We start from the raw sequence: 26,087 nt of genomic DNA, 5'->3' as shown, positions 1-26,087 counted from the left end.
GATGTTCCATTATGGATAGTGCCATGGTTCTCAAACTCTGTTACTGCTACTTCCTCCTGTCTTTTTATTCTAGGGAATTGCAGAGTGTCTTGCACAGGCCATCATCTTTGAAGAAGGGTTGATCAGAAGTTGTTAATTCCTTCCAGGCTGTCTTTAGTGCCAGTACCCAGTAGAAGCATAAAAATAAATGCATGCTTGGAGCTTCTAAAGTTAGGTAGTGAGCTGTGTCTGACCAGCACAAATAGATTTCCTCCTGCAAGGCTCTGTTTCTGATGTAAGGTGGCAGATAACTTGGTTATTAGGTGCTAGCTTCTAACTAATTATGGAGTGCTAAACAGCACTGTTGGAATAAATTCATCCTCCCTAATTTTTCCTCAATTCATGTGGGCAGAAGATGGTTTCCACACTTCCAAGTCTCCCAGCTGAGGAGACTTTTTAATTTAGAACCTAATGACACATTTTTTTGTTGTTACTGTGTGTGCAGACTACTTTCTTTTTCAGTGTGTGTTGTTCAACCATCTGTAGTGTCATGGATTTGGTAGTGGCTGTAGGGAGATGCTTTGCTTCCCTGCTTTTCTCAAAGGGAGCTGGGCTTTCTCTTGGGCTTTTTTGTGGTTGTTCTTGGGTTTGGTTTGTTCTATCTTTTGTCTGTAATTCTTGAAGAAGACTGGTTGAGCTGGTAGAGGGTTCTCAAGAGGTTAGAAGAGGAAATCTGCATGCCTTGCAAACCAAACCTGCTTGAGAGCTCTGCTTCTTGTCTGCCCTTTCCACTGAATGTCTCTGCAGCAGACCAGTGGAATGCAACATGCAGATTTCTGTGCCAAACAGCTTGAGAAACATCAGACTAACAAGCAGGTGGGCATTGTTTCTCCAAACCCAGCTCTCACAGTCCTGCAGTTCCTGTCTCACAAGGCTTCTCTTGCTGCTTTTTGTCTTCAGCTGTGTGCTCTTTATGATGTGGTTAGATACTGTTGTAAATTAAACCATCCAACAGAAGCCTGGGTACTGGAGTTTGTGCATGTCCTGATTCCACCCATTCTCATGGGGCACTGTGGCTGTTCCCTAGACCAGGAGCTGGCAGTGGTGCAGCCCAAGGGCTAGCTGAGCTGTCTGGTGGGCAGCCATACAGGTTGTCAAGGCAGCAGGTAGGCGAGATGAAAAAATACCTGGAGGGCTGATCAATCTGTTTACATGTGTTGGAGCAGTCAGTGATGTGGTTCTCCACCCCAGCAGGCCAAGAGGTTAGTCAGCCTTTGACAGGTTTTTATCCCTACATCAGCCTCTGGGAGTGGTGAGGCACTGCCACTTGCAAGACCATACTTGGTTGGATAGCAGATTTCAACATGTCTGTTGGGCAAGAAGGGGAACCTGTCCAACTCATTTGAGCAGCCAAATCATACCAGTGCCTCAGCAGCCTCTTGCACAGCTGTGATCTGTGAGGTTCTCAGTCTTGCACAGTCCTTATATGGCTTCTTACTTGCAAACCTCAAACATGACAGATTAGCTGGTGTGAGAAGAGTATTGGCTGTCAAACAGCAATTACTGTCTCCCTCTGAGATTAATGGCAGACACTTAGTTATTCCTGGCTCACCAACTACAGATGAGCTTTTGTAAGCCTCCTACTGCAGTCTTGCATTTTCAGCACATTGATCTTCATTCCAGATCCAAAGCTTGTAGTTTGGTAGTGGACCCAGCTGTAGCAGCAGGTAGGAAGGAGAAGTTCTGATGGTGAGCCTTCCTAAAAATCTGACTTCTTATACAGAACTAACCAGGTTGGAAAAGGCCTTTGAGATCATCAGGTCCAACCTATCACCCAGCACCATCCAGTACAGGATACAGAATTAACCAGGTTGGAAAAGGCCTTTGAGATCATCAGGTCCAACCTATCACCCAGCACCATCTAGTACAGGATACAGAATTAACCAGGTTGGAAAAGGCCTTTGAGATCATCAGGTCCAACCTATCACCCAGCACCATCTAGCACAGGATACAGAATTAACCAGGTTGGAAAAGGCCTTTGAGATCATCAGGTCCAACCTATCACCCAGCACCATCTAGTACAGGATACAGAATTAACCAGGTTGGAGACTGCACAGCCACATTTATGGTTCAGTTCAGCAGAGCATTAACTGCCTTGGTGGTAAATAACTTCAGAAAGAAATAACAGAGTTCAAGCAGAGCCTTGTGTGACTGGCTGCTAAACCCAGGAAGATGCAGTTTGCTGCCCATGTTTGTTCCTTACAGTAAGTTAATAAGTAATACTAGTCAGTTGATCAACATAACAATATTAATAAGCTGTTCAGAATTGCCTGGAGTGCCTGTGGCTCTTGAAAACCCAAACTACAGCCATGTGTTTCCAGTCGTACCTGTGATGGAAATGTGCACATAAAGGAGAGGGTGAATTGTAAATACAGAAACTGTGATTCATAGAATGGTTTGGGTTGGAAGGACCTTAAAGATCATCCAGTTCCAACCCCTCTGCTATGGGCAGGGGCACTTCCCACTAGACCAGGACTCATCCAGCCTGGCCTTGAAGACTTCTGGGGAGGGGGCATCCACAAGCTCCCTGGGCAACCTGTTCCAGTGTCTCCCCACCCTCACTGAAAAGAATTTCTTCCTAATCTCCAGTCTGATTCTCCAAAGCCATTGCCCCTTGTGCTGTCACTACAAGCCCTTGTAGCTCTCAAGCAGATTTCTCTCTTGGTGAGCTAACTACTTCAACCTGATTTTAAAGGTGGCTAAAACTCTTAATTTCTTTCTGCCTCAGAGTTCCCTTTCATTCAGATGAAAGCAGCATTTTCTCAGCAGTTGGCATGCAGGTAAATGTAGCTGCCAGAGAACAGCACAATCAGTAATGACATAAAATTACAGCTCTGGGTCCTAAGAAGGACTAGAAATTGAAAGAGAGGCTTGTGAAAGCCTCTGAATTACCTGGGATTAAAGGATTAGTAGCTGCCTTGACATCTATTCTGTGTAGGCAAAAGTGAAAACCTGCAAAGTCTAATTGAAGAGCAAGCAATAAAGGTTGGTTTCATAGAATTGTTAGGGTTGGAAGGGACCTCAAGGCTCATCCAGTTCCAAATCCCCTGCCATGGGCAGGGACACCTCACACTACAGCAGGTTGCTCACAGCCACATCCAGCCTGGCCTTAAAAGCCTCCAGGGATGAGGCTTCCACCACCTCCCTGGGCAACCTGTGCCAGTCTCACACCACCCTCATGGGGAACAACTTCTTCCTAACATCCAATCTGAATCTCCCCACTTTTCCATTCCTCCCAGTCCTGTCTCTCCCTGACACCCTCAAAAGTCCCTCCCCAGCTTTCTTGGAGCCCCCTGCAGATACTGGAAGGCCACAATGAGGTCTCCTTGGAGCCTTCTCTTCTCCAGGCTGAACAACCCCAACACTCTCAGTCTGTCCTCATAGCAGAGCAGCTCCAGCCCTCTGCTCATCCTCATGGCTCTTCTCTGGACACCTTCCAGCACCTCCAGATCCTTCCTGTAACAGAGGCTCCAGTGAGCTCCAGGTGGGGTCTCACCAGAGCAGAGCAGAGGGAGAGAATCCCCTCCCTCGCCCTGCTGGCTCTGCTTCTCTTGCTGCAGCCCTCAAAGCTGAGTCAGTATTCAGCTCTCTGTAGTTTTCCAGTATCTTTAATCCCAACAATTGGCAGTAATCTGTCAGCTAGTGCTCCAAGGGAATGCCTGTAGTTACCTTTCTATTCTTCCAAGGCTAAAGAGTGTTTTCAAACCTGGTGCATAGTAGTTAAAGCTTTTGATCAGGTCACCCATGCAATGCTAGTGAAGAAATCATCAGTGGCCTAGGAAGGTTTGTGGAAGATGTGCAGAAATAATGCAAGCCAAAGTTCATTTGTGTCTTTCTTTTTTTGCAGGCTTTGTTTTCTTTGCTCAGGAATCTGATCCACATTCAGTGCCATTGCAGCAACTGGGCAAAAGTGAGGCCAAAAAATGGCTTTGTCATAAACTCCTCTGAAGAATGCAAATGAGCCAAGTGTGAGCTTCAATGGTAGGTTTAACTCTTTGTTATCACTAATGCCCTTCTTTACCTCTTCTTGAGCACCTGTGTTTATGAAATTCTTTTCCCTTTCCTGTTTATTCTTCAGAATACTTTAAACCACTCTTCCCCCCCCCCCCCCCAGCCAGTTGCTTTTGAACTATTTTGAGAGCCACCTTTAAACCCATGAATAATTAACATTTTGGCAACTTAGTATTCAGTGTCACTATGTTAAATTATTCAGGCTTCTAAGAGGACTGGAGTTTTCCAGCTTGCATAGCTCTCTGCTAAAAACTGCACCACAATTCATTCCCAGCCTTCTTTAGTTAGGAAAACAGGGAATGTGGCAGCTTTTGTGAGGGCTTTTTGAGGGGAGCATCTTCAAGGGGGGCATCTTTCAGGGGAGCATCTTTCAGGGGAGCAACTTTAAGGGAAGCATCTTTCAGGGGAGCATCTTTAAGGATGGCATCTTTAAGGGCAGTATCTTTAAGGGGAGTGTCTTTAAGGATGGCATCTTTAAGGGAAGCATCTTTAAGGGGAGATCTTTAAGGAGAGCATCTTTAAGGAAGGCATTTTAAGCAGAGCATCTCTAAGGAGAGATCTTTAAGGGGAGCATCTCTAAAGAGAGATCTTTAAGGGGAGCATCTTTAAGGGGAGAAGCTTTAAGGAGAGATCTTTAAGGGGAGCATCTTTAAGGGAAGCATCTTTAAGGAGAGCATCTTTAAGGAAAGATCTTTAAGGAAAGATCTTTAAGGGGAGCATCTTTAAGGAGAGCATCTTTAAGGAGAGCATCTTTAAAGGAAGCATCTTTAAGGAGAGCATCTTTAAGGAAAGATCTTTAAGGGGAGCATCTTTAAGGGGAGCATCTTTAAGGGGAGCATCTTTAAGGGGAGCATCTTTAAGGAGAGCATCTTTAAGGGGAGCATCTTTAAGGAAAGATCTTTAAGGAAAGATCTTTAAGGGGAGCATCTTTAAGGAGAGCATCTTTAAGGGGAGCATCTTTAAAGGAAGCATCTTTAAGGAGAGCATCTTTAAGGAAAGATCTTTAAGGAGAGCATCTTTAAGGGGAGCATCTTTAAGGAAAGATCTTTAAGGGGAGCATCTTTAAGGAGATATCTTCAAGGGGAGTATTTTGTTTCAACACTGAAATTCCTAAGGTGGGTGAGAACTGAGGAGAGCTAGGTGGTGTCATTAACTTTTCAAGTATTTAATGTCTTAATTTAACTTTATTCATCAAATGTAGTTTTTAAGCACTGAAGTTTCTGCCTCTCTATTTCAGCTTTTGTCCATGAAAACTCTCGGAGAAGATGGCTGATGTTAGCCTGAAGGAAGCAGCACTAATAGTTGGCGTGGTGGCAGCCTGCTACTGGAACAGCCTCTTCTGTGGCTTTGTTTTTGATGATGTTTCAGCAATTTTGGACAATAAAGATCTGCATCCTTCCACTCCATTAAAAAATCTGTTTCAGAATGACTTCTGGGGCACGCCAATGTCTGAGGTAACCTTTCTGAGATGCTGAGGCATTTGGGAAACTCTGCAAGAAACTTTGCAGAAGGGTTTTTACTTCTCCCTAACGTGGTTTGAACAGAAGAGTTTGTTTCTGATGACACTTGGTAATGGTAGTGTTTTGTACTGTAGCATCAAGGACAGGTGTTGCTTATATTCTTTCCCTCTGTTCAATAAAGCAGCTTGTAAGAAAATGAAGTCATGTGTTGAGCTTCAAGAGACTGTGTTATCTAATTCCCATATCAAAATTGGACAACTGACCATCACACCTTGAGTACTGTGGCCAGTTCTGGGCCCCTCAATTTAAGAAGGATGTTGAGACACTTGAATGTGTCCAGAGAAGGGCAATGAGGCTGGGGAGAAGTCTTGAGCACAGCCCTGTGAGTAGAGGCTGAAGGAGTTGGGGTTGTTTAGCCTGGAGAAAAGGAGGCTCAGGGGAGACCTTATTGCTCTCTACAGCTACCTGAAGGGAGGTTGTAGGCAGGTGGGGGTTGGTCTCTTCTCCCAGGCACCCAGCACCAGAACAAGAGGACACAGTCTGAAGCTGCTCCAGGGAAAGTTTATGCTGGAGGTGAGGAGAAAGTCTTCCCAGAAAGAGTAATTGGCCATGGGAATGTGCTGCCCAGGGAGGTGGTGGAGTCACCATCCCTGGAGGTGTTCAAAAAGGGATTGGATGTGGCACTTGAAGCCATGGTTTAGTTAGTCATGAGGTGTTGGGTGATAGGTTGGACTTGATGATCTCTGAGGTCTTTTCCTTATTGACTCTATGATTTTCCCTAACACAAGACACTGACATGTGTTTCTAACTGCTGGAAGGAAAGCTGATGCTCAAACAGCAAAGTTAGAGAATGGGTCTTTTTAGTGTATTTCTGTGAATCCAAAGGTGCTGGTTAGTAGCCCATGTGGAGTGGCTGTGCTTTTGTCTGAAAAGCTGCACTGGCATTAAAGTTGTTCATACACATCATTGGATGGCAGTGGCTACAGGAGTTAGGAGCTTTTCAGTGGTGAGGAAGGTTTGGGGGTGAGGAAGTTTTGGGCTGGAGTAACTAGCAGCAGAGATAGACTGAAAAGATGTGGATAATGCATTTAGCTGAGCACCCCAGGTTTTACTGTATAAAATACTGACCCAAATACTGCAATGGCAGAGTAATCAAAATGCTTGATCAATTCATTAATACTGTGTGGAAGTAGGAAAAATGGAATCATACAAAGGTAGGGGTTGGAAGGGACCTCTGACTATCGAGTCCAACCCCCCTGCCAAAGCAGGGTCACCTAGGGCAGGCCCAGGTGGGTTTGCAATCCCTGCAGAGAAGGAGACTCCACAACCTCTCTGGGCAGCCTGCTCCAGGGCTCCAGCACCCTCACAGCAAAGCAGTTTCTCCTCCTGGTGAGGTGGCACTTCCTGTGTTCCTGTTTGTGTGTATTGCCTCTTGTCCTAACCCCAGACGCAGTCAGAATTAACTTCTCTGCCTAACGTTTTCGTTTTCCATTGGATTTTCATTTCACACAATCACAGGATGGTTTGGGTTGGAAGGGACCTTATAGATCATCCAGTTTCAGCCCCCACGAGCAGGGACACCTTCCACTAGATCAGATTGCTCAAAGCCTCATCCAGCCTGGCCTTGAACACCTCCAGGGAGGGGAACATCCATGACTAGATTTGTCTTGGGGTTTTCTTAACTCTTACTGCCTTTTTAGGTATTTTGAAGGTAGGTGCCTGAGAATAGAGGGCAGGAATCTTTTCAGAAAGAGATTTTTGGGGAGTAAAACCAAATCCCTTTAGAAGTTGCTGCTGACTGACTGATTTCTCTCTTTCCTTTCCTTTTAGGAGAGGAGCCATAAATCTTACCGTCCCCTCACGGTCCTCACCTTTCGCTTGAACTACCTGTTCAGCGAGTTAAATGCAGTTTCTTACCACTTCCTAAACCTGGTCTTTCATGGGGTGGTTTGCATAGTCTTCCTCAAGGTCTGCAAGCTCTTTCTGGACAACAGGAGCAGCGTCATTGCGTCCTTGCTCTTTGCGGTGCACCCAATACATACGGAAGCGGTAGGTGTAGCTCTGACGCGCCGAGTTCCTTCCAGCTGCATGAACTGAGCTCCAATGGAAGGGTGGTTTGAATCTGTTTATATATTGTAACTCCAAAAAAACCCCCAAACAGCCCCAAACAGGGTGAGGGTTTTTATTTGTATTTGCAGTTTTGATTTGTGTTCACTCTGCCCTTTGCAGTGTGTGGTGGTGGGGGGGATGGATTGTAACCCTTGGAGCTGTTTGGTGCTCCATGCAGCTGCTGAAAAATGGTGCAAGAGGTGACTGAGAGGAGGTCTTGTTACTGTTTATAAATACCTTAAGAGTGGGTGCCAGGGAAGGGGCCAGGCTCTTTTCAGTGGTGTCCTGTGCTAGGAAAAGGGGCAGTGGACACAAACTGAAACACAGGAAGTTCCACCTCACCACGAGGAGAAACTTCTTTGCTGTGAGGGTGCTGGAGCAGGCCGCCCAGAGAGGTTGTGGAGACTCCTTCCCTGGAGTCATTTCAGCTATGATGATTTTTCTACACTTGGACTGTCAGATTCCTCCTGGGATAACGGCTGCACAGTGGCTTTCAGTGCTGTGCAGCAGAGCTCGCAAGAAATCTTGTGCAAATCTTACAAACCGCTGTGTACTGAAAGCTCTCTTGTGTAAGGCAAGGTGCCAGAGGTGTGCGGTAGTTGTGTGTGATGCCCGGCAGCGGCCACAGGAGGGCGCCCGAGCACCGTGGGAGTGCAGCGACTTGGCGCTGAACTTCAAACCCGCAGGGACTGAGACTTAAGTGCAGCTGTAGTGGAATCCCCCTGCTGTTGGACTTCATGTGGCCCGCAGGAGCAGGGAGGCCATTCTGCCCTGGACTCAGCACTGGTGTAGGCCACACCTTCAGTACTGTGTCCAGTTCTGGGCTCCTCAGTTTCAGAAGGACACTTCTGTATCATTTGATGGTACCTTTGGTCTCTTCTGTAATTAAAATGCATCTAATTTTAAGTCTTTCCAGCTAGTCTCTTAAGTACAGCATTTCTCAGTTGTCTTGAGTAGTGATAGAGATCAGCACATCAACCACAGGTGGCCAGCTGAATTCAGTGCTGATTGAGCTGGAAGCTTGGTTTATAGATCTTGTGTATGCATCTTGTGAGAGCATCTGCCATGAATCATTGCAGGGCTGCAACAGTCACTAAAATCATCTTGGGTTTGCTTCTTTTCTTCAGGTCACTGGAGTCGTGGGCAGAGCAGAGCTTTTGTCATCCATCTTTTTTCTAGCTGCCTTTTTGTCATACACAAAATCTAAAGGACCAGATAACACCATAGGTAAATAATTGTCTAATACAGGCATGAGTTAATTTCTGTCTCACTGACTATTGAGCTCTTAAAATGCTCATATTGGTGCTGTGGGTAAAGCCAAGCCAGCTATTAAGCTGCTGATCCAGCCCCAGCAGGATGGGGAGAAGAATCAGGCTTGTGGGTTGATATCCAGACAGTTTAGCAGAACAGAAAAGGAAGATGATCTTCTTCTTATTATTATTAGACAGTTTAATAGGACAGAAGAGGAAGATGATATTATTGTTATTAGTTTAATAGGACAGAAGAGGAAGGTGATCTTCTTATTTGTTTAGTAGGACAGAAAAGGAAGGTGATGATCTTATTATTATTATTAGACAGTTTAATAGGACAGAAAAGGAAGATTATAATGATTCTTGTTATTATTAATACTATTAGTATTACTATTATTGGTACTACTACTGTTATTACTATTATTGTTGCTACTACTATAACTATTATTGTTACTCCTGTTATTATTACTGCTGCTATTATTATTACTGCTACTACTGTTATTACTACTACTCTTATTGCATTGTATTTATTATCATTACTACTGAACTAGACAATAAAGCCCAGGGGGTGCACAACACATTTTCTTACCACTCACCAACTGACACCCAGCTAACTATGGAGCAGCAGCAGCAGCTCCCAGCCCCATTTCCCCTCGCCTTTAGGTCCTGTGTATGATGTCATATGGTGTGGAGGGTGGGTTTGGAGTCAGTGATCTTCAGAGGTCCCTTCCAGCCCCTGCCATTCTGTGGTGCTGTAACACAGCATGTTCAGACATGAAGAGCCCAAGCCTTCACTTCTGGGGTTAATGTACTTCATATATCTTTGGCTTTGCTGTCAGATGGAGCATTTTCAGTGATGTCTCCTTGATTTGCAGTGTGGACTCCAATTGCAGTGACTGTGCTTCTGGTAGCTGTTGCAACCCTGTGCAAAGAACAAGGAATAACAGTGGTGGGCATATGCTGTGTCTATGAAGTTTTTATTGCTCAAGGGGTAAGCTGCTGAAATGTTTGAATTTTTCCTCAGGAATCCTGTAATGAGATGAATTTCTCCTCAGGAATCCTGTAGTGAGATGAATTCCTCCTCAGGAATTCTGTACTAAGATGAATTCCTCCTCAGGAATCCTGTAATGAGGTGAATTTCTCCTCAGGAATTCTGTACTAAGATGAATTCCTCCTCAGGAATCCTGTAATGAGGTGAATTTCTCCTCAGGAATTCTGTACTAAGATGAATTTCTCCTCAGGAATTCTGTAGTGAGGTGAATTCCTCCTCAGGAATCCTGTAGTGAGATGAATTCCTCCTCAGGAATCCTGTACAGAGATGAATTTCTCCTCAGGAATTCTGTACTGAGATGAATTTCTCCTCAGGAATTCTGTAGTGAGGTGAATTCCTCCTCAGGAATCCTGTAATGAGATGAATTTTTCCTCAGGAATCCTGTACTGAGATGAATTCCTCCTCAGGAATTCTGTACTGAGATGAATTTCTCCTCAGGAATTCTGTACTGAGATGAATTTTTCCTCAGGGATCCTGTAGTGAGATGAATTTCTCCTCAGGGATCCTGTAGTGAGATGAATTTCTCCTCAGGGATCCTGTAGTGAGAGGAATTTCTCCCCAGGAATCCTGTAGTGAGAGGAATTTCTCCTCAGGGATCCTGTAGTGAGATGAATTTTTCCTCAGGAATTCTGTAGTGAGATGAATTTGTCCTCAGGGATCTTGTAATGAGACCTGAAGCAGTTGGAAATGTCCTATTTCAGCACTGATTTTTGCCACTGGAGGTGTTGGGTTGATGGTTGGACTCTCTGATCTCAAGAGATCTTTCCTAACCAAAACAATTCTGTGATTCTATGATTGGGGGTTGTCATGAAGGCTCTGAGGAGCTTGAGTTCTGTAGCTATGGGGGGGAAAACCAAGAGAGAAAAGCTTGAGTGCTCCTGTTCATCTGAGGGATGCATGAGTGCCCTCTCTACTTACAACCCCTTTCTTCTTTTGCAGTACACCTTGCCAGTGCTGCTGGACACAGCTGTACAGATTCTTCGAGGGAAGGGCAGTATTCCTTTCTCCATGCTCCAGACACTCTTGAAGCTCATAGTCCTAATGTTCAGCACACTGCTGCTTGTAGTTGTCAGAGTCCAGGTTATCCAGTCTCAGCTTCCAGTGTTTACAAGGTAATAGTCAAATGTCTCTTTATTTATAGGCACTGCTAAGTAAAATGTGGCTTAATGTCCTTCTGGCCAACAGGGCCAATGGCATTCCAAGGTCTCAAGAACAGTGTTGCCAGCAGGACAAAGGAAGTTCCCTCCCTCTGTACTCTGCCCTGATGAGGCCACATCTGCAGTATTGTGTCCAGTTCTGGGCTGCTCAGTTCAAGAAGGACAGGGACTTGCTGGAGAGGATACAGCAAAGGGCTACAAAGATGCTGAGGGGACTGGAACATCTCTGTGATGAGGAAAGGCTGAGAGAATTGGGGTTGTTAAGTCTGGAAAAGAGCAGCCTGAGGGGGATCTCATCAATGCTGATCAATACTTAAAGGCTGGGGTTTAGGAGGATGGGACCAGGCTTTGTTCAGTGGTGCCCAGTGACAGGACAAAGGGCACAAACTTGAACATCAGAAGTTCCACCTAAACATGAGGAGGAACCTCTGTAATCTAAGGGTGTGTGAGCCCTGGAGCAGGCTGCCCAAAGAGGTGGTGGAGTCTCCATCTCTGGAGACATAACAAACCCACCTGGGTGTGTTCCTGTGTCACCTTCTGGAGGTGAATTTGCCTTGGCAGGGGGGTTGGACTGGATGATCTTCAAGTGTCCCTTCCAACCCCTGCCATTCTGTGACATTGTAGTGATGTCTGAATGAATAAAAGCTTCAGTGTTTGTCAAGTGAAAACTGACAAGCAGTGAGTGTAGAAATCCCATGTTTGGGTGACATTGGTCAATGCTATCATCCAGCACTTGCTGACAAGAGTGTCCCAAACACTCAGTTATCTGAGTAGGCCTTAATTGGTTTTTAAGCTTCTGGTTGTTAGTTTGTCTTAGTGATTCAGAAACTGATTATCTTACTAAAACATTGTTATTGGCTCCTTGTTGGACCCTTGACTGAGTACTCCAAACATCTTAATATTTCCTCTTCTACATAGAAAGTATTTCCTGTGCAGAGAGCATTGCCTTGAAGATCAGCAAAGGCTTGAAGAGAAGTGTATCTGAATAATGTTAGAGGTGAAAACTTATCTTGAGCAATGGAAAAATGCAAGAACTAAATGTTTTCCCTGAACACTGAGTCCAACCTTGGGAGTTAATCATCCTCTTTCTTCAGGCTGATGTGGATGAAGAAGCTGGTTTGGGATATTCACTTGGAGGAGCATCCATCCTGGGCTAAGATGAGTTGTGGGGCATGGCTCCCAGGTTTCACACCTGGCAGGCACTGGAGGATCAGGATGTTGTAGATGTCTGGGAGTTCTGCCCATGAGTCTGAAGTTTGCTGGTTTCTGAGCACAATGTGGATCAAGACCAAGTCTTTTCTTCCCCCTTTAAGCTGCTCCTTCTCCTTTGCTGTAGGTTTGATAACCCAGCTGCTGTTAGTCCATCCCCAGCAAGACAGCTGACTTTCAACTACCTCCTCCCTGTGAATGCTTGGCTCCTCTTCAACCCCTCAGAATTATGCTGTGACTGGACAATGGGAACTATTCCTCTGGTGGAGTCAGTGTTGGATGTTAGAAACGTTGCCACCCTTACCTTCTTTGGCTTCCTGGGATCTTTGGTTGTCTTCAGTCTCCGCTATCCTGGGGATTCCTCCAAGACTGTGTTGATGGTATGAATGCTGCAGGGCTTGGCTCTCTGCAGTTCTGGTTTGTGTAAGTGGGTGAGGCTGGCTGCTCACAGGCTGGCATGCATCTTCTTTGGGGCTGGAATGCAAAGATGCCCACAGTCTTTTTCTTCTGTAGTTTTATATAGTCTAAGGGCAAACTAAGTTTTATATAGTCTAAGGGCAAACTAAGATTGTCAGCCAAGCTCCCTCCCTCCTTTTTTTATTCCCCTTCCCTCCCTCCCTTTTTCTGATCCCCCTCCTTCCCTTTTTTGATTTCCCTCCCTCCCTTTTTTATTCCCCTCCTTTCCTCCCTCCCTTTTTTATTCCCCTCCTTCCCTCCCTCCCTTTTTTTATACCCCTCCTTCCCTCCCTTTTTTATTCCCCTCCTTCCCTCCCTTTTTTATTCCCCTCCTTCCCTCCCTTTTTTATTCCCCTCCTTCCCTCCCTTTTTTATTGGCCTCCTTTCCTCCCTCCCTCCTTTTTATATTCCCCTCCCTTTTTCCCTCCCTTTTTTTATTCCCCTCCTTCCCTCTCTCCCTCCCTCCCTCCCTCCCTTTTTTATTCCCCTCCCCCCTTTTTTATTCCCCTCCTTCCCTCCCTCCCTCCTGTTTTTATTCCCCTCCTTCCCTCCCTCCCTCCTTTTTTTGTTCCACTCCTTCCCTCCCTCCTTTCCCCCCCACCTCCCCCCCAAGTACTGGGTTCAGTTTTGGGACCTCTCAGTCCAACCTTGGTTGCTAATTCGTTTGCCTCCCTTTTTCTAGGCACTCTGCTTAATAGTGCTGCCATTCATTCCTGCATCAAACCTCTTCTTCCCTGTTGGGTTTGTGGTGGCAGAACGGGTGCTTTATGTTCCTAGCATGGGATTCTGCATTTTGGTAGCACATGGATGGAAGAAGTTAGCCAACAAAAGGTAAGGCCCATGACTGCTTTAACTCAGATGTCCTCACTTCATAGGGGAGAACCATAGAGGAAAGCCCAAGGTCTTTCTCCATGGAGCTTCTCTAGCAGGACTGTATTGGTGCCTGGGGTTGTTCCTCCCCAGCTGCAGGTCTGTTCCAGCATAAAGCAGAATTCTTTGTGTGCTTACAACAAATCTTTCTTTCATTGTACAGTGTGCTAAGAAAACTCTCCTGGGTCTGTTTGACTGTGGTGCTCTTCACTCATGCCTTAAAAACACTGCACAGGAACTGGGATTGGGAGTCAGAGTACACCCTGTTTATGTCAGCTCTGAAGGTAATGTCTTCTGCTTGAGAAGGATAAGGGAAGGTTGGTGTTGCTGGGCTTCTCAGGAAGCTGTAGAATAGCATGATAAACATGGAGGGAAATCACAGATTACAACAGATTGGAAGGGACCCTCAAAGGTCATCTTGTCCAGCACCCCTGCAGTCAGCAGGGACACCTCCAACTAGATCAGGTTGTTCAGAGTTCCATCAAGTCTGACCATGAATGTCTCCAGGGATGGGCTCTCAACCACATCCCTGGGCAGCCTGTTCCAGTATCTCACCATTCTGACTGTAAAGAACTTCCTCCTAATGTTCAGCCTCAGTCTCCCCTGCTCCAGTTTCAAACCATTGTCCTTCATCCCATCACTGCAAGCCCTTCCACACAGTCCCTCCCCAGCCTTCCTTTAGGCACTTTTCAGACACCAAAACCTCATTAGAAGGTCTTCCTGGAGCCTTCCCTTCTCCAGGCTGAACAGACCCAACTCCCTCAGCCTGTCCTTGTAGCAGAGGTGCTCCAGCCCTCTGATCATCTGTGGCCCTCCATCAGGTCCATATCTTTCTTGTGTTGAGGTCCCACAGCTGGACACTTCACTCCAGGTGAGGTCTCACCAGAGCAGAGGGACAGAGCCTCCTCTCTCCCTCTGCTGGCCACACAGATCCCCAAGTTTTGCTTGCTCTGCCACTTTGAGTTCCCTGTTGGCAGCAGTGCCATCTGATCAGTTGCTCTGGGGAGCACTTTAAAAAGTATTTTGAATCACAGATGGGAATTAATGTGCAAGAAACAATGATCACTTTGTCTTGTCTTAGAGCAGCTGAGTGCCTTCTCTTCTCTGGAGGAAAGCACAATATGCTCCAGTACAACACAAAACAAATCACCCAAATTTCTGCTGCACAGAAGAATTTCTGCAGTGTGCATATGGCCTGCTAGGAAGAGTTTGTACAACAGCCCATCATGGGTTTTCAAACATTTTGGTGTTTCTAGGGCCAAAGAACTAAAACAAAGAGATGTTCAGCACCAAGCTCAGTGTCATCGTTCTGGAAGCAAGGTTGTGTTGTTCTTTGCATGAAATCTGGCCTGTGCAGTGCATTTTTCCATCTTTAAGACATGGTGGAAAGCAGCTGTTGTGTAATTTCAGCTTAATACCTTATGACTGGGTGCCTTTTTTTTGTGTGCTGGTTGTAGGTGAATAAGAACAATGCAAAGCTGTGGAACAACGTGGGCCATGCCCTAGAAAATGAAAAGAACTTTGAGAGAGCTCTGCAGTTCTTCATACAAGCCACACAAGTGCAGCCAGGTAGCAGCTTGGACTAGATCTCCTTGAATGGCTTCTACCCACTCCAAGTATAGAATCATAGAAGTGTTTGGGTTGGAAAAGATCTCCATGATCCTCCAGTCCAACCATCAACCTAACACCACCATGGCCACAGGCATGGTGGTCAAGAAATGAACACCACCTCCCTGGGCAACCTAGTTCAATTCCTGTCCACTCTTACAGCAAAGAAATTGTTCCTGATCTCCAACCTAGCCCTCCCCTAGCCCAACTTCAGGCCATTTCCTCTCCTGCTATCACCTGAGAGTAGGGAGAAGAGCCCAACCCTCACCTCACTCCAGTCTCCCTTCAAGGAGTTGTAGAGAGCAATGTGGTCTCCCCTCAGCACTCTCTTCTCCAGATGAAACAATCCCAACTCCCTCAGCTGCTCCTCATAAGATTTGGGTTTTTTCTCTAGACCCTTCACCACTTTGTTGCCTTCCTCTGGAAGGTGTTGGGTAGAAGGTTGGGCACTTGAAAGCGGTCAGGGAGGGGTTGGGTAGCAGGTTGGGCACTTGAAAGTGGTCAGGGAGGGGTTGGGTAGCAGGTTGAATTTCTGATCTTAGAGGTTTTTATCCCCAACCTTAATGATTAGGTGTGTGCTCTGAGGGACATGATGTAGCACCAGAGTCAGATAATGGTTGGACTCAATGACCTTAAAGGTCTTCTGTCATTGCTTTCTTGTTTGCAGATGATATTGGTGCCCACATGAATGTAGGAAGAACTTACAAGAACTTAAACAAGACTAAAGAAGCTGAGGAATCCTACATGATTGCTAAATCACTGATGCCACAGGTAACTGCTGACTTCATTTGGTCAACCACCACAGACCTAGACTCCTGCTATTTGTCCTGCTCTACCCTTTCAAGTTGTTGGCATTTTTTCCTCAGCCTGTGTTTAAAAGGGGAGGTTGTGCATAGTCATGGCTGAGTTAATACATCTCTGCTGGACTGCAGCAAGAGAAGTGTGGCCAGCAGGGTAAGGGAGGTGATTCTCCTCCTCTGCTCCACTCTGCTGAGACCCCACCTGGAGCTCTGTGTCCAGTTCTGGAGCCTCTATTACAGGAAGGATCTGGAGGTGCTGGAAGGTGTCCAGAGAAGGGCCATGAGGATGAGCAGAGGGCTGGAGCTGCTCTGCTGTGAGGACAGACTGAGAGAGTTGGGGTTGTTCAGTCTGGAGAAGAGAAGGCTCCAAGGGGACCTTCTTGTGGCCTTGGAGCAGGGGGCTCCAAGAAAGCTGGGGAGGGACTTTTGAGGGTGTCAGGGAGTGATAGGATGGCAGGGGGGAGGGGGGGGACTGGAGCAGAGGTAGAAGTGGGTAGATTGAGATTGGATGTTAGGAAGAAGTTCTTCCCCATGAGGGTGGTGAGACACTGGGTTGCCCAGGAAGGTGGTGGAAGCCTTCTCCCTAGAGGTTTTGAAGGCCAGGGTGGATGTGGCTGTGAGCAGCCTGATGTAGTGTGAGGTGTCTGTGGTGGGCTAAAGTTTGCCATCCACATTAACTAAACACAAGCAGCTCAGTTGGAAGCAAATGGAAGCTGTATTTACAAGCAAGAACTACACTCCACAATGGAATACAGTAGGTACAAAATACACAGCATTTACAACATTGTACAGGGATTTACAGTTGGAAAACAGCACAGAACCCCCTCTGGCTTTCCCAGAGAGCAGGGGAGCTGCTTCACTCCCCTCAAAGCCCTCCTGCTTCCCCCTGTAACTGAAGAAAGGAGGAGATGGAAGGAATGTGAGTTCAGAGAAGCACTGTTAGCATGCTTATCTGTTTCCTCAAGGCCAGCCAGAAAAGCAGGTTCTCCCCCCAGCAGAGCAGCCAGACCAGAGGAAGCATAGAAGGAATGCACATGAAATGGGAAGGATGTTATGGAACAGCTGCCCAATAAATCTGTTCAGGATAGTCTTCTGTTTGCCTTTTTCACACCCACTAGTGAATTATTCCTATTTTTCTGCTTTTGTGCTCAAAATCTGCAGCTACATTTTAAAGGCATAGCCTAAAAACTGCCACAGTGTCCCTGCCCAAGGCAAGACTAGGAATGGGGAGATTGAGATTGGATGTGAGGAAGAAGTTCCCCAGGAGGGTGGTGAGAGCCTGGCCCAGGTTGCCCAGGGAGGTGGAAGCCTCATCCCTGGAGGTGTTTGCAGCCAGGCTGGATGTGGCTGTGAGCAACCTGCTGCAGTGTGAGGTGTCCCTGCCCATGGCAGTGGGGTTGGAACTGGCTGAGCCTTGAGGTCCCTTCCAACCCTAACAACTCATAGAATCAATAAGGTTGGAAAAGACCTCAAGGAGCATCAAGTCCAACCTCTCACCCAAGACCTCAATGGTTCTATGAATGCCTTTCATCTTGTCACTCATTTTGGTACATCCCTTCTATTTGACAGATCATTCCAGGCAAAAAGTATGCAGCAAGGGTTGCTCCTAACCATCTGAATGTTTACATCAACCTGGCAAACTTGATCCGCACCAACGAGTCGCGGCTGGAGGAAGCCGATCAGCTCTATCGCCAGGCCATCAGCATGAGGCCAGACTTCAAGCAGGCTTACATCAGCAGGTATCTCTCCAGCACTGCAGAGGCTGCTCATTCTGGACTGCATCTCTGTGGTGGCTTGAAGGCTGGGGTCAGAGTGGCTGGAGAGCTGCTGAACAGCAAGGGACCGGGGGGTGCTGATTGACAGCTGCCTGAACATGAGCCAGCAGTGTGCCCAGCTGGCCAAGAGGGCCAAGGGCATCCTGGCCTGCATCAGGAACAGTGTGGCCAGCAGGAGCAGGTTAGTCATTGTGCCCCTGTACTCTGCATTGGTTAGGCCACAGCTTGAGTCCTGTGTCCAGTTCTGGGCCCCTCAGTTTAAGAAGGACATTGAGAGACTTGAAGGTGTCCAGAGAAGGGCAACAAGGCTGGGGAGAGGCCTTGAGCACAGCCCTGTGAGGAGAGGCTGAGGGAGCTGGGGTTGTTTTGCCTGGAGAAGAGGAGGCTCAGGGGAGACCTCATTTCTGTCTACAATACCTGAAGGAAGGGTGTAGCCAGGAAGGAGTTGGTCACTTCTCTCAGGCAACCAGCACCAGAACAAGAGGACACAGTCTCAAGCTGCACCAGGGGAAGTTTAGCTGGAGGTGAGGAGAAAGTTCTTCACTGAGAGTGTCATTAGCCATTGGAATGTGCTGCCCAGGGAGGTGGTGGAGTCACCATCCCTGGAGGTGTTCAAGAGGGGATTGGATGTAGCACTTGATGCCATGGTCTAATCAGGAGGCCTGTGGTGACAGGTTGGACTCTATGATCTTTGCAGTCTCTTCCAACCTTGGTGGTACTGTGAGACTGAGTGAAGCTTCCCATGCAGCATTAACTCAGCCAGACTAACTCAGGTGGAAGCAAATGAAGCTGTGTTTGCAAGCAAAAGCTACACTCTGCAATGGAATGCTGTGAATAGGTGCAAAATATACAGGAGTTACAATATTAGACAGGTATTTACAATTAGCAAGTAACATGGAAAGCCCCCTGGTCCCAGAAGAGGCCAGGCAAGCTGCTCCACTGCCCCCCAAACCTCCTCCTCCCTCCCCTTTGGAGCAAAGGGAGAATAGAATAGAATTAACCAGGTAGGAAAAGACCTTTGAGATCATCCAGTCCAACCTCTCACCCAGCACCATCTAATCAACTAAACCATGGCACCAAGTGCCTCAGCCAGGCTCTTCCTAAACACCTCCAGGGATGGTGACTCCACCACCTCCCTGGGCAGCACATTCCAATGGCCAATCTCTCTTGCTGGGAAGAATTTCTTCCTCACCTCTAGCCTAAACCTCCCCTGGCACACCTTGAGACTGTGTCCTCTTGTTCTGGTGCTGGGAGAAGAGACCAACCCCCACCTGGCTACAACCTCCCTTCAGGGAGTTGGAGAGAGCAAGAAGGTCTCCCCTGAGCCTCCTCTTCTCCAGGCTAAGCAACCCCAGCTCCCTCAGCCTCTCCTCCCAGGGCTGTGCTCCAGACCCCTCCCCAGCTCTGTTGCCCTTCTCTGGACACCTTCCAGCAACTCAACATCTTTCCTAAACTGAGGGGTCCAGAACTGGACACAGGACTCAAGGTGTGGCCTAACCAGTGCTGAGTGCAAGGCAGAATGATTTCCCTGCTCCTGCTGGCCACACTGTTCCTGTTCAGCCTGGGAAAGAGTAGGCTTCAGGAAGACCTTAACTACATTCTGTATCTGAAGGGGACCTGCAGGAAGGCTGGGGAGGGACTGTTCAGAAGGGCCTGTGGTGACAGTACAAGGGACAATGGTTTGAACCTGGGGCAGGGAAGGTTTAGGTTGGACACCAGGAGAAAGTTCTTCACAATGAGGGTGGTGAGACACTGGAACAGGTTGCTCAGAGATGAATGTCTCCAGGGACAGGGCCTCAGCCACAAGATCAGACTCAATGTAGCCCTGGGCAGCCTGATCTAGTTGTGGATGTCCCTGCTGGCTGCAGGGGGGTTGCACAAGATGCCCTTTGAGGGTCCCTTCCTGACCTGGTGCAATCTGTGAATCTGTTCACTCTAATTCTTCCACAGGGGAGAACTGCTTCTGAAAATGAACAAACCTCTGAAAGCTAAGGAAGCTTACCTCAGAGCTCTGGAGCTGGACAGAACCAATGCAGACCTGTGGTACAACCTGGCAATAGTCTACATTGAGCTGAAGGATCCAGCAGAAGCCCTGAAGAACTTCAACAGAGCTCTGGAGCTCAACCCAACACACAAACTGGCCCTGTTCAACTCAGCACTGCTGATGCAGGAGTCTGGTTGGTGGCTTGTCCCTTCTGTACCTTCTCTGTCTTTGCTTTTATGGGATCCAGGCTAGTGTGTTTTGTTGCCTTTTCATTTTTCAGGGAGCTGGTTTGTGTCTGGGAAGCAGAAGTGCACAGCATCATCAACAGTGTGAGGTTCAATGAGGCCAGTTGTTGAGTGCTGCACTTTGCTGGTCTTGACTGCCTGCACCACTGAGAGCACTCCCTTCCAGAACTCTTCAGAGCCTTGGCTTAAAATAACTTTTTCTTTTCCTCCCCCAGAGGTCCTCCTGGAAGGAGAGTCCCCAAATCCATTGTTCCAGCAGGCTGGGCCCTTGGCCTCATTTCCAGCAGGACTTGATTTACAATTGTCTCCCTTTTTGTTCTTGTACAAACATTGGCTTTTGGCCCTAAAGTCTCATTTTGCTGCCAGTTTTTTTTCCTCCTCCTCCTCAATACCTGGCTAACCACACACACACTGTTGACTTTCTCAGCCTCAGACAACAAGCTCTAGCTCTCTGCAGAACTTCAGCCTCCTCCTTTCCTTATTCACCCAGCAGAGATTCTGGTAGAGTTGTTTTGCAATAGGTCACCTCCAGAGATCCCTTTCAGCCCCTGCATTTATTGATCTTGGATGCAGAGAGCCAAACCTCTGTACTTCTGATGAGCATCAGCAGTGTCTGGCAGGAGGAGCATCTCCATTTCCCCCTCCCTGCAGGCCAGGTTGGAAGAGACACTGTGGGCCATGGGGTGCTGCTAGGTTGATGCTTGGACTCAGTGGTCTTGGAGGTCTTTCCCAAGCCAAACAACTCTGATTCCATGAGTTTGTATTGCTGGTCAATGCCAGGGAGGCTGCAACTAGATGGTCTCAAGGTCCTTTCCAACCCAAGCCACTCTGACTGGCTGAATCTACTGGAGTTACCCTTTCAAGGCAGGGCTCTCATTTTCTGGCTAAGTCAGCCACCTCAGGAATTTCCAATCCTTCTGTCAGGCAGGACAGCCAAGTTCCCTTCCCTAACCTCTGTCCTTCAGCAGGAGTTTGAGAGCAGGAGCAGGCTGCATCACCTCCTATCAGCAGCTACTGAAGGTCATCTAAGAGTGAGCTGCACTACTTCTGTCTTTGCCCTGCTTTTCTCCACTCCCCTGCCCTGGCTGGGCAATGCACACAGAGGATGCTCTCAACAGCTACAAGCAGCACTTTCACTTCACCTATTTCCACCAGGGCCACTCTTGGCAATACTGAAGAACTTCACTGCCAACAACCTGGCTGAGGGTACAGAGGGCAGTGCCAGCAAGTTTGCTGATGACACCAGACTGGGAGCAGTGGCTGACACCCCTCAGGCTGTGCTGCCATTCAGTGAGAGCTGCACAGGCTGGAGAGTTGGGCAGGGAGAAACTGAGTGAAGTGCAGAGTCCTGGAGCAGGCTGCCCAGAGAGGTTGAGGAGTCTCCTCCTCTGGAGACTTGCCAAAGCCACCTGGATGCCTTCCTGTGTGACCCACTCTAATACTTACTAAGTAAATAATTAATAGAGGTTGAGCAGGGTCAAGGAAAAGTAAAGGCAGAGTGGTAGTGGGAGAAGTATCCTGAGGGGAAGAGCTTTCCAAATGTGAGATGATCTCCTAAGGAAACCTCTTCTGGCTTGTGACTTGGTGCTCAAAGGCAGGCTGAAAACAGTGACAAAACACTGGGTGGGGAGCAGAGAGTCCATCTGCTGCTAAATCAGGGATTCCCCCCCCTTTATGTAACACCCACAAGTGGTGTTAGACATTGTATTTGGGAGGAGACCACCACTAATTCACAAGAAAATAAACTAAACCTAAGTCCTTCTAAAAGTCCCAAGGTACAGAAGTGGTTTGCAGGCTTTTTTCTTCCTCACATTTTCCTCTTGGGCTCATGAAAGGAAGGTAGTTCAGTAACCTGACTGGAATGGTTGAGGCAGCTCTCTGGATAAAGATACTGCCACCCCCAGGAGAAGTTTCAATTCAGGTGCTGTCAGTGAGAGCTCTTAAGACTGAAATCCTTGGCTTTTAGTTTGCTTGTCCTCTGTCTGGATAAAGTCATTTTAGTGCAGGTGGCCTCTCAATGTTGCTTTGCTCCATTCCATGAGCTCTCTACCTAACCTGGGGCCACCAGGCCTTTGTCCCCCACCTCATCTTCCCAAAGCAGCTCCTGGTCCCTCTGCACCATCCTCCCCCCTGCCTAAGCAGCTCCTGCTTCACCACCCATCCCAGAGCCAGGGACAGACCCCCAACCAGCCAAGATACCACCCAGGGGAGCTCAGCCCCACGAGGAGCCCCAGCCAGTGCCCATGGAGGATATTGGAGCAGTCATCAATGTTGGCCCTAACAACCGGGGGGCCACCAGGCCCCCCGGCCTTTGTTGTCACCACCACCAACACCCAGTGTGCGCCAGGGGCACTCACCAGGGAGGAGAGGAGGATCCTCAGCCCAGATGGGCTCAGCTTGGGGCTGCTGCCTCTCCTGGAGGGGATTAAATAGGGCAGTGGGTGGGGAGGGCCAAGTGGCCACACCTGGGGTGGGAGGAGACTCCAGCAGAGCCCAGGTGCTGTGGGTTTGAAGGGAAAATGGGGTGAGTGGGGTGGCAGAGGGGCAGAGCTGGTGGGGAAGGAGAGCTGGTGGTGGAAGGAGAGGGTGTTACAATAACTTTCTTCCCCATAAATCTTTCATGGTGCACAACTGCAGCTCCTGCTTGGCAGAAAGAAGAGCCCCAGCAATGCTTCACAACATAAAGCACAGTGGTGGCTAGTGCAGTGACAGCTTTCCAGCATCAAAACTCTGCTTGGTGGGAAAATCTCTGCTCTGCAGAGCAAGAGAAGAAGCTTCAACAGCAAAAAAATGTTCTGCAAGAGAGAATTTTGCCCCTGGATAGCGGCAGCCAAGAGCAGGATGAGTGAGGGCCTGAGAGCCCTGGGGGCTTTTAGTTTGGAGAGGAGAAGCCTGAGAGGGGATTTAATAAATGTTTATGTATATATCTGAGGGCTGAGGGGCCAGAGGGAGGGGACAGGGACAGAGACAGGCTCTGCTCAGTTGACCACTCTTGCAGCAAAGAAATATTTCCTCATCTCCAACCTAACCTTTCCCTAGCACAATTCCAGGCCATTTGCTCTCTTATCACCTGATCCTAGGGAGAATGGACCACCTCCACCTCACTGCAACCTCCTTTCATGGACCTGTAGAGAGCAATGAGGTCTCCCCTCATTTACCTCTTTACCACACTAAGCATCCCCAGCTCCCTCAGCTGCTCCTCCCCAGCCCTCTTCTCCAGACCCTTCCCCAGCTTTGTTGCCCTTCTCTGGACCTGCTCCAGTCCCTCAATGTCCTTCTTGGAGTAAGGGGCCCAGGACTGAACCCAGTACTTAAGCTGTGGCCTCACCAGTGCCCAGTGCAGGGCATGGTCACCTCCCTGGTCCTGCTGGCCACACCATTGCCACTATGCTGTTGGCCTTCTTGGCCACCTGGGCACACTGCTGGCTCAAGTACAGCTGGCTGTCAAGCAGCACCCCCAGGTCCTTTCCTGCTGGGCAATTTCCATGCACCCTGCCCCAGGCCTGGAGCATTGCTGGGGTTGTTGTGGCCCGAGTGCAGGAGCCAAGCCTTGGCTTTGTTCACACCCCACTGAGCCCAGCCCGTGGATGCAGTCACTGTGTGAGCAAGGTCAATGGTTCTGTGGTTCTATCTGTTCTGCCCTTACACAGCCATGCTGAGAGGCAGCATTTAAAGCCCTCTCTCTGTCACAGTTGTGCTTCAAGATGTTACATTTGCTGCTTTGTAGTAGGAATGAACATTTTAGAGGCCTGCTCTGAAGCTCCTTCAGAGCAGAGCGAGGGCTGAAATCTCTTTCCTGTCCTTTCAGGTGATGCTCAGCTCAGACCTGAGGCCAAGCAGAGGCTGCTGCATTATGTGAAAGAGGAGCCCCAGGATGCAAATGGCTACTTCAATTTGGGGATGCTGGCCATGGATGACAAGAAGGACACAGAAGCAGAAGCCTGGATGAAGAAAGCCATCAGGCTGCAGCCCAACTTCCGCAGCGCGCTCTTCAACCTGGCGCTGCTCTATTCGCAGACAGCGAAGGAGCTGATGGCTCTGCCTGTCCTGGAAGACCTCCTCAGATACTACCCAGATCATACCAAAGGTTTGATTTTGAAAGGAGACATCCTGATGAACCAAAAGAAGGACATTGCTGGGGCCAAAAGGTGTTTTGAGAGGATTTTGGAGCTGGATCCCACCAACGTCCAAGGCAAACATAATCTCTGTGTGGTGTACTTTGAGGAAAGAGACTTGGTGAAAGCAGAGAGGTGTTTGGTTGAAACACTGGCCCTGGCACCTCAGGAGGAGTACATCCAACGTCACCTAAGCATAGTCAGAAGTAAAATTGCCTCCTCCAGTGCTGCAGAACAACCAGCACTTCCAGCAGGTGGGACTGGGACAGGGACTGCAGCTGCAGCAGCAGAAGGGAAAAAAACCTCCTTTCAAGACTTGAACAAAGTCAAAAGCGAGCAGAAAGGTAGCCCAGCAACAGCTGAGGACAGTAAAGGACACTCCAAAAGCAAGAAACGAACAGAGAAAGTCAGTGTGGACAAAGAGAGCCCCAAAAAGTCCTCAGAAGAAATCAGAGATATTGAGAAAAAGAGAGTGGCTGCTCTGAAAAGGCTGGAGGAGATTGAGAGGATATTGAATGGTGAATAGTCTTCAGCAGCTGCCAGCAGGAGCAGGGCAGGAGGCTGCTTCTGATTAGGAGTCTGTGCTCCAGCTGGAAAGTGGTCTGAGAAATAACTGACTGCATATCACTGAGCAGGCAGCAAGAGGCATTGCAGTGCTTGGTGTGAGGAAAGTGCAGGGTTTCAACAGGATTCATACAGTGGCTGGGTTGGAAGGGACCCCAAAGACCATCCAGTTCCATCCCCCTGCCATGGGCAGGGACACCTCCCACCAGCCCAGGTTGCTCAAGGCCTCATCCAGCCTGGCCTTGAACACCTCCAGGGAGGGAACATCCACAGCCTCCCTGGGCAACCTGTGCCAGTGTCTCCCCACCCTCACTGCAAAGAATTTCTTCCTCATCTCCAGTCTAAATCTTCCCTCTTCCAGTTTCAATCCATTCCTTCTTGTCCTGCCACTCCAAACCCTTGTCAAAAGTCCCTCCCCAGCTTTCCTGTAGCCCCAGTCAGGTTCTGGAAGGCCATTGCAATGTCACCCTGGAGCCTTCCCTTCTCCAGGATGAACAGCCCCAGCTCCCTCAGCTTGTCCCCACAGCAGAGCTGCTCCAGCCCTTGGCTCATTCTTGTGGCCCTCCTCTGGACTCACTCCACCAGCTCTGTGTCCTTCTGCTGGGGAGCCAGAACTGGAGGCAGGATTGGAGGTGGGGTGTCAGCAGAGCAGAGTCAAGGGGCAGAATCCCCTCTCTAGCACCACTGGCCACACTCCTCTTGACAGTGTTAACATTATCAGCATTTCATGGATTGGGGTTGGGCATTAGGAGGAAGCTCTTCACAGTGAGAGTGGTGAAGCACTGGAACAGAGTAGGTGGAGGCCCCATCCCTTCAGATAGTCCAGATCAAGCTTGATGTGGCCTTGAGCAACCTGCTCCAGTTGAAGATGCCCCTGCTGACTGCAGTGGGGTTGGCCAAGGTGACTTTTGAGGGTCCCTTCCAATCTGATACACTCTGTGATTTCAGTTTACACATCATCCCTTGACACCTTTGTAGACAACACCCAGCCCTTTTCTTTACAGTGTTTGGTTGCAGAACTTACCAGAGAGTCATCCAACTGCCCCTGGTGGTAGACTGGGAGGGGAAAACACCACACTTAGGTCTTCAGTTGTGTGCTAAAGATGGAGCTACAGATGTTGAAAGGATGGAATGAAAGGTGGAGCTGAGTGTTCTAGATGGAACTGAGTGTCCTAAAGGTGGAGCTGAGTGTTCTAGATGGAACTGAGTGTCCTAAAGGTGGAACTGAGTGTCCTAAAGGTGGAGCTGAGTGTTCTAGATGGAACTGAGTGTCCTAAAGGTGGAACTGAGTGTCCTAAAGGTGGAGCTGAGTGTTCTAGATGGAACTGAGTGTCCTAAGGGTGGAGCTGAGTGTCCTAAAGGTGGAGCTGAGTGTTCTAGATGG

General features: G+C 48.3%; 1 protein-coding gene across 1 annotated transcript in view; it reads left to right on the top strand.

Moving 5' to 3' along the window:
- The window catches only part of TMTC3 (transmembrane O-mannosyltransferase targeting cadherins 3), a 30,360-nt gene extending 5,063 nt beyond the window's left edge, over positions 1 to 25,297 (top strand). Inside the window, exons 2-15 of the mRNA XM_054167955.1 lie at positions 3,887 to 4,020; positions 5,288 to 5,504; positions 7,341 to 7,559; positions 8,747 to 8,846; positions 9,745 to 9,860; positions 10,860 to 11,032; positions 12,414 to 12,666; positions 13,425 to 13,573; positions 13,776 to 13,896; positions 15,070 to 15,181; positions 15,888 to 15,991; positions 17,590 to 17,759; positions 19,746 to 19,972; positions 23,833 to 25,297. Coding sequence (XP_054023930.1) covers positions 5,316 to 5,504; positions 7,341 to 7,559; positions 8,747 to 8,846; positions 9,745 to 9,860; positions 10,860 to 11,032; positions 12,414 to 12,666; positions 13,425 to 13,573; positions 13,776 to 13,896; positions 15,070 to 15,181; positions 15,888 to 15,991; positions 17,590 to 17,759; positions 19,746 to 19,972; positions 23,833 to 24,665 — 2,766 coding nt within the window. The 5' untranslated portion in view covers positions 3,887 to 4,020; positions 5,288 to 5,315 and the 3' untranslated portion in view covers positions 24,666 to 25,297. The remainder of the gene's footprint in view (positions 1 to 3,886; positions 4,021 to 5,287; positions 5,505 to 7,340; positions 7,560 to 8,746; positions 8,847 to 9,744; positions 9,861 to 10,859; positions 11,033 to 12,413; positions 12,667 to 13,424; positions 13,574 to 13,775; positions 13,897 to 15,069; positions 15,182 to 15,887; positions 15,992 to 17,589; positions 17,760 to 19,745; positions 19,973 to 23,832) is intronic.
- Positions 25,298 to 26,087: the final 790 nt, after the last annotated feature.

This window comes from Dryobates pubescens, chromosome 15 (assembly GCF_014839835.1).
Source record: "Dryobates pubescens isolate bDryPub1 chromosome 15, bDryPub1.pri, whole genome shotgun sequence".
NCBI lineage: Eukaryota > Metazoa > Chordata > Aves > Piciformes > Picidae > Dryobates > Dryobates pubescens.
Note: the sequence above shows the minus strand (reverse complement) of the source record. Positions and strands in the feature narration are given on the sequence as shown.